The sequence below is a fragment of the Stigmatopora argus genome, chromosome 10, assembly GCF_051989625.1.
Source record: "Stigmatopora argus isolate UIUO_Sarg chromosome 10, RoL_Sarg_1.0, whole genome shotgun sequence".
In the NCBI taxonomy this organism is placed as follows: Eukaryota; Metazoa; Chordata; class Actinopteri; order Syngnathiformes; family Syngnathidae; genus Stigmatopora; species Stigmatopora argus.
The window spans coordinates 10,685,428-10,692,500 of record NC_135396.1 but is presented as its reverse complement, the minus strand read 5'-3'; the positions used below and the strand labels follow the sequence as shown (position 1 = coordinate 10,692,500).

General features: G+C 42.6%; 1 protein-coding gene across 1 annotated transcript; it reads left to right on the top strand.

Moving 5' to 3' along the window:
* The first annotated feature begins 66 nt into the window (after positions 1-66).
* sarm1 (sterile alpha and TIR motif containing 1) lies at positions 67-5,393 on the top strand. The gene is made up of 8 exons (XM_077610643.1): positions 67-994; positions 2,489-3,107; positions 3,495-3,707; positions 3,805-3,896; positions 3,969-4,295; positions 4,391-4,580; positions 4,731-4,852; positions 4,973-5,393. Exons 1-8 carry the CDS (start codon positions 525-527, stop codon positions 5,073-5,075), a joined length of 2,136 nt encoding a protein of 711 aa, XP_077466769.1. The 5' UTR covers positions 67-524; the 3' UTR covers positions 5,076-5,393.
* The last annotated feature ends 1,680 nt before the right edge of the window (positions 5,394-7,073 follow it).

The window sequence follows — 7,073 nt, the reverse complement described above, 5'->3', positions numbered from 1 at the left end:
TGATGCGATGAAGGAAATAAGGGTGTGCTTGTTTTATTTATGAGCTTAATCCCGCCGGTACACGATAGACGGGCGGTGCAAAAACGCAACCCGATCAGCATCTCGCGGATGCTGATGCTCCTGACCGAAGTCATTGCAGTGACAGGTCATTTTCTCCAACTGAGGGAGCGCTATTTCTCTTATTTTGCCAAAATAGATCCATCCATTGTAACGTGAGGAAACTAAACGCGCTTTGGTTTTAAGAAAGTATGAGAAGAGCAGCAGACTTAACCACAGGAAGAGACAAAAGGACCTGCTATGTGCTTTCTGCTTCATTTGCAATGCGCTTTCGTCATGTTAAGATTCAATGAAATGTCTTTCAGAATTTACCATATCTGATCACTTAAAAGATTTGGAGGGAGTCGCCGTTTTGGGATTATACTGATCTATTAGAGGCCTTGTTTGTTTGCATATTAACCAAGTGGAGCGGAGCACGTCAGCCAGCCAATCTGATGCCATTGTAAACAAAGCCGCGGTCTCCCTCGATGCTCTTTCTCATCACCTTCTTCCTTTGGAGGATCTACAGACATTTGTCATCAGTCATGTTCAGCTCCGACCGTCTGACGGTGCCCGAATACGTCAGCCGTCTCCAGCGCGGGAGGAGCGGCTCCGGGGCCGAGCAGCCGAGAGCGGTGTCTCCGGGGATCCACGCCGACGTGCAAGCGGCTCTGGACGGCGCGTTGCCCGCCCTGCGCTCGGCCATTCAGCGGATGAAGAACGCCAAGGAAACGTCCCAATCGGACGAGACCCGCAGGGCCATCGCGGAGATTTACCAAGTGGTGGAGGAAGCCTGGGTTCTCCCCACCGTGGGGCGTCAGGTGGCCGAAACCATCTGCAACAGGATCCGGCTGGACGGAGCCCTGGAACTTCTGCTCCAGCTCCAGCAGACACCCGCAGTGGAGATCACCTACGAGTCTGCTAAACTTCTCGAGCAGATTCTGGTCTCCGATAACAGGTAACGATCACTCTGCAGCCATTAGATTGAGGACACCTGTCTCAATGAGTTGAATTGAATGCTTTTATTGTCAATATGCAAGTATAATTTGACAAACAGACAAATAAATCATCAATAAATAAGTAAACCACAACATAAATAAGCAGAGAAGTGCACAAATAACAACAAACAAAATAATAATCAACAAACAAGTAGCCAACAACATAAACAAGCAGAGAAGTGCACAAATATCAACAAACAAACAAAATAATTATCTACAAATAAGTAATCAACAACACAAATAAGCAGGGAGGTGCACAAATAACAACAAACAAGCAAAATAATAATCAACAAATAAGTAGTGAACAACATAAATAAGCAGGGAAGTGCACAAATAACAACAAACAAACTAAATTGTTATCAACTAATAATTAGTCAACGACATAAATAAGCAGGGACGTGCACAAATAACAACAAACAAATAAATCATCAATACAAAATAATAAAAGTATAATTTGACAAACAGACAAATAAATCATCAATAAATAAGTAGTCAACAACATGAATAAGCAGGGAAGTGTGCAAATAACAACAAACAAACAAATCAATTTAAAAAAAATACTTATCAAATAAGTCATAAATAAATAAGTCGTCAACATAATAGGATAGTAGTCAACATATAGATAAGTATTCATTCATTCATTCCTTTTCTGAACTGTCACAAGGGTCACAGGGGATGCTGAAGCCTATCACAGCTGACTTTTGGGTACAAGGCAGGGGACCCCCTGAATCGGTGGCCAGCCGATCGCAGGGCACAAGGAGACGGACAACCATTTACACTCACAGTCATACCTAGGAGCAATTTAGAGTGTCCAATCAGCCTACTGCGCATGTTTTTGGAATGTGGGAGGAAATCCGAGTGCCCGGAGGAAACCCACGCTGGAGAACATGCGAACTCCACACAGATGAGCCGACCTGGATTCAAACCTAGGACTCCAGAGCTGTGAGGCCGATGCGCTAACCACTCAGACGCCGTCCGCTCTATAGATAAGTATAGTCAACATGAATAAGCAGTCACACAAGTACGTAAGTATAAAAGTGACTAAAGTGGTTAGCAGCCAATGGAGTTTTAGTGCAAGTACAAGATAAGTTTTGATGGGGTGTTTCTAGGTGCAGCACTCGAGTTAAGTATGGTGACGGTCTTGAAAAGCATAATAAAATGGTTCGCGTCAAATACAGGAAGTGTGAGCTGTGCGGTGAAATTCTCACAGGGAAGTACATGATTTTATACTATAACCCTCCATAGACTTACTAACCGCTTCACATACCGGCATTTGAAAGGTTCCTGTTTTTCATAGAGATGTGTTCTCATATGGACAATCTTCAACATGAATGTTTGTCTGTTTTAACTCGAATTGGGTATCTTATTATCCACCAATTTCGTTATACGCAGCTGTGTATAATGACAATAAAGGCTTTTTGATTATTTTAATATTTTGGCTTCTGTTCTTGCAGAGATTACGTAGCCCGTTTAGGTTTGGGGGTCATCCTCAACTTGACCCGGCAGCAAGAAGACGCCCAGCTTGCACGTAGCGTGTCGGGAATCCTAGAGCACATGTTCAAGCACACGGAGGAGACGTCCGTCCACCTCATCAAAAACGGTGCCCTCGATGCTCTGCTGTACTGGTGCAGGGGTACGGACCCCACCGTACTCCGTCACTGTGCCGTAGCCTTGGCCAACTGCGCCATGTACGGCGGCCACCGCTGCCAGAGATGGATGATTGAGAAGCAGGCCGCCGAATGGCTCTTTCCTCTGGCCTTCTCCAAAGAAGACGAACTCATTCGCTTCCACGCGTGCCTGGCCGTCACCGTCTTGGCGGCTAACCGAGAAATCGAGAAGGAGGTGGTGAAATCGGGCACCTTGGAGTTGGTGGAACCCTTCATCGCATCTCTGGACCCGGACGATTTTGCTCGCAGTTTGTCAGACAGTGCCGACTGCATGCAGGGGAAGACGGCGTCTGACCTGCAACACCTTTTGCCGCTTCTGGATGGAACGAGACTAGAAGGAAAGTGCATCGCTGCATTCTACCTCTGCGTTGAGACCAGCATCAAATCTCGCCAACGCAACACCAAGGTATACCCAGGGATGTATTTTATTGTAGATTGGTTTAAAATATTGACATGTTTTTTTGTTAAAATATTTGAGGGAATTTCAGACAAGTGGTTGGTTGGTTGTCAGTAGTAATAGGTTTGCTCGTTTCAAGTACTTGTGGGGGTGCATACGGTTAATTTGGCCCATACTGGTTTTGCGCAAGGTAATTGAATGTTGATTAGCGTTAGAACAGAGTTAGCTCGTAATAAGTGGTGCCTAATTGATTGCTCCACAAAGAAGTGTGGGCAGCAGGTGCTGAGTTCATACGTCACATATAGAAGAGAATGCCATATCTGACCAAAATGCAGGCAAAAAAATAATAATAACAAATCGTATCCAACCCAATATGCCCAATGTGCCTGTTTCCAGATTTTCCATGAAATCGGAGCAGTGCAAAGTCTAAAAAGAATCGTCATGTACTCCAGCAACGGAACAGCCTGTTCTTTAGCCAAACGTGCGCTCAGAATGATGGGAGAGGAAGTTCCCAAGCGCATCCTGTCTTCTGTGCCCAACTGGAAGACATGCGAGGTCCAGACTTGGCTGCAGCAGGTCGGCTTCAGTGCATTCTGCGATCGCTTCCAGGTCGGTTTCGATTTTTGTCTCCTCAAATCAGAAAGCTCGTTGCAAAGCATCCTGACTTGCTCGTCTCTGATATATTTGTTTCTGTGTGATGAGCCAGGAGCTCCAGGTGGATGGCGACCTTCTGCTGAACATCACAGAGGAAGATTTAAGACAAGACCTCGGCATGACTGCCGGCCTATGCCGGAAGAGGCAAGCCAATTGAACGTGACGGGACGGTACCCGCCTTTCCCTAGACAGCCCACTGTATTTTCTTTCTGCCAGGTTTCTTAGAGACCTTCGCGTGCTCAAAACCTACGCCAACTATGCCACATGCGACCCACACAATATGGCCGACTGGCTGACGGAGGCCGACCCTCGTTTCCGCCAGTACACGTACGGTCTGGTTCAGTCGGGAGTAGACCGCAACAACATCCAGACCTTGACGGATCAGCAGCTCTCGCAAGACTGCCACATATTCAATGGAGTGCACCGTGCCAAGATCCTAGCGGTCAGTCGGAAGCCACTGAGACCCTGCAACACGGACGCCCAGCCTGCGGGACCCGATGTTTTCATCAGCTACCGCCGTACCACCGGATCTCAACTAGCAAGGTCAGAGCATTAGTGTTACCGTCCCACGTTTCGGTGCCCATTTGACTTTATTTGTGAAACTTCATTTGATACTCTATTTATTCCTGGCAACAAAGCCTTCTAAAGGTGCATTTACAAGTTCGAGGATTCAGTGTCTTCATTGATGTGGAAAAGCTGGAGGCCGGGAAATTCGAAGACAAACTGATTCAGAGTGTCCAGCGGGCTCGGAACTTCATCCTGGTCTTGTCTGCCAACGCTTTAGACAAGTGCATGGGGGACACAGCCATGAAAGACTGGGTGCATAAGGTCAGATCAGTATCTGTATTTCTAACCGATCTATCTTGGCTCTGTTTTATTTGGAGAGATTCATCCGAAAATAGCGATTTGTCATGTTGGGGGGAAAAATGACACTAAAATATATGCACAGCTAGCATTATCATTCATCTGATGACACAGGAAATAGTCACTGCCCTGGCTGGTAAGAAGAACATTGTCCCGGTCACGGATTACTTCACATGGCCTGATCCCACGTCTCTGCCAGAGGACATGAGATCAATTCTCAACTTCAATGGCATCAAGTGAGTCGTCAACCTGTTCTGTAAATCACAAATGAGCATATCGCTCATTCTTTAAATTGTACCGACATACAGACCAAATGGGATTACTAGCTCTCTTCTCGTTGCATTGTTTTGATACAGGTGGTCCCATGAATATCAAGAGGCCTCGATAGAGAAGATCCTCCGCTTTCTAAAGGGAAACCAAGACCTCCTTGATAGTTCCAAAGAGCAGAAGAAGAAGTGAAAATGATTTATAGCTAAAATTGCTCTTTACAGAAGAAGCCTTCTAATGCTCAGCCCATGCGCATGTGACGCCAACTTGACAATGTTAACACAATGGCAATGGTGAAGTTCAATCTATTTAATATGTCGCTATCAATGGCGGTGAATGAGTTAAACGCTTATGGAAATTGTATATTGCAAATAATATTTAATCTTAATGGATTGTGCAAAGAAACTGACGCTCCGTTCTCAATAATGTGCTATCAGGTACACTGTATGCCTTTTTTTGTTGTTGTCTCAGGAACAGTAAAAGGATTAACAGTCAAGTAAACGTATAGCATCAGAGTGTAATTTGTGTGGGTCTTAAATTTAGAATACAATTTACACATCTCATTTCTCATAAATTCTGGTTATGCAGGCAAATTGTTCTCTCTCACTGTACATGTAGGAATGACCAAACACAAAAAACATGTTGACACCAACAGCATTCAATAATGCAGAGGTGGAATTTAATATTTGCGTTCAAATGATACACCAAATGCATGATCCTTTTTGAAATATGTGTCTTCAGATATGCAATAGAAAACACAAAGGTCAATCCACACAATCCGATATGTCGCTTAACCACTACGCTTCCCTTTGTGCATTTTAAAGCTGATTTGTTAGATCATAGTGCAACGAGGATGTGACCCCCCGGCTTCATGTTGTGCCCAGCTGTGTGCTCGGGGACTATCCAGTGTTGGTTGGAAGCTGCTTTGCTTCAACTTGAAACTCAGTAATCCCTAACTGCGTACACACTTCCACATTTGCAGCCCTCAATTATTCATGTCATACCTCAGGCAATTTTTTGGTATATTTACTGAACTACATTGAGGATGAAAAAAATGATTTAAAAAATCAAAACAAATCTCAAGTATTGAAGTATTTAAAATTGGGCATTGATTTGTTTGTGCTCCAACAGTCTCCAAGGTTTTTCCCCAATCATTCTGCTGAATCACAACTTTTAAACAGTGCCTTTTTTTTTAACATTCTGCAAAATGTTATTTATTATTGCTTTTGCCATCTTTTATTTAGAGAATAACTACAATTTCAATTGTTTACGTCAAGGGTGTCAGACTCAGGTTGGTTCGCGAGCCGCTTTAACGTCAATTTGATTTCACATGGGCTGGACCATTTTAGATATAATATTTAGATTTTTGTTTTATAAATTGATTAAAAAAACTGGATTAAAAGCCCTGAATATTCAGTTTTTATAGATCTAAAACAATGTTTATTTGAGCTTTTTTATATATTTTTAGATTTTACAAAATGATTTTTGAAGTAAAAACACAGAAAAAATGGATTAAAAAATTACAATTATTGATTTCAAAGGGGGTAAATCAGGAAATTTAATATACATCTATACTCTTCATTTTAATTTGATCCTAAAACAGAAAATCGGCACTCATGATTTACTTTCCCGGGCCACACAAAATGATGCGGCAGGCCAGATTTGGCCCCCGGGCCGCCACTTTGACACATGTGGTTTACGTTGTCATGACACAACACAGAAGGACAATAGTATAGATTTTTCTATAGAAGAGATTCTATCATGTAAAATAGAAAAAGGTCAGAGTGAAGTACTTCACAAGATTAGTACACATTCCTTCATTTTTGACAGATATTATTGGTTACATTTAAATGCTACTATGTCACATAGCTTTCAGATTAGTCATGTTGAACTGACCACCAACCATCAATAATTAGTACAAAAATAAAACATTTTCAGGCATTTGAGACATATATTGGACGGCTTTAAATCATTTTAAATATTGCACTTGTTTGGTGAGGCAATAATTAAAGAACAAAACTGATATAACGCACTTGTTCACTTTGGACAATTGTTAAAAAAAATAATGGACGGATTCAAATGATATTACTTGCATACTACATTTGCTTGTTCTGGATAATTATAAAAAATGGACGAATTACACATCAACATTTCTTCAGTATAACAATGACTTGCTTTAGAAAAAAATCT

What these genes read in the sequence shown, in the direction of transcription:
- sarm1 (XM_077610643.1), top strand. Translation starts at nt 525, where the DNA reads ATGCTCTTTCTCATCACCTTCTTCCTTTGGAGGATCTACAGACATTTG. An exon ending in GCCGGCCTATGCCGGAAGAG is followed by an intron (nt 3,897 to 3,968) that starts GCAAGCCAATTG and finishes TCTTTCTGCCAG; the next exon opens with GTTTCTTAGAGACCTTCGCG. An exon ending in CTCAACTTCAATGGCATCAA is followed by an intron (nt 4,853 to 4,972) that starts GTGAGTCGTCAA and finishes GTTTTGATACAG; the next exon opens with GTGGTCCCATGAATATCAAG.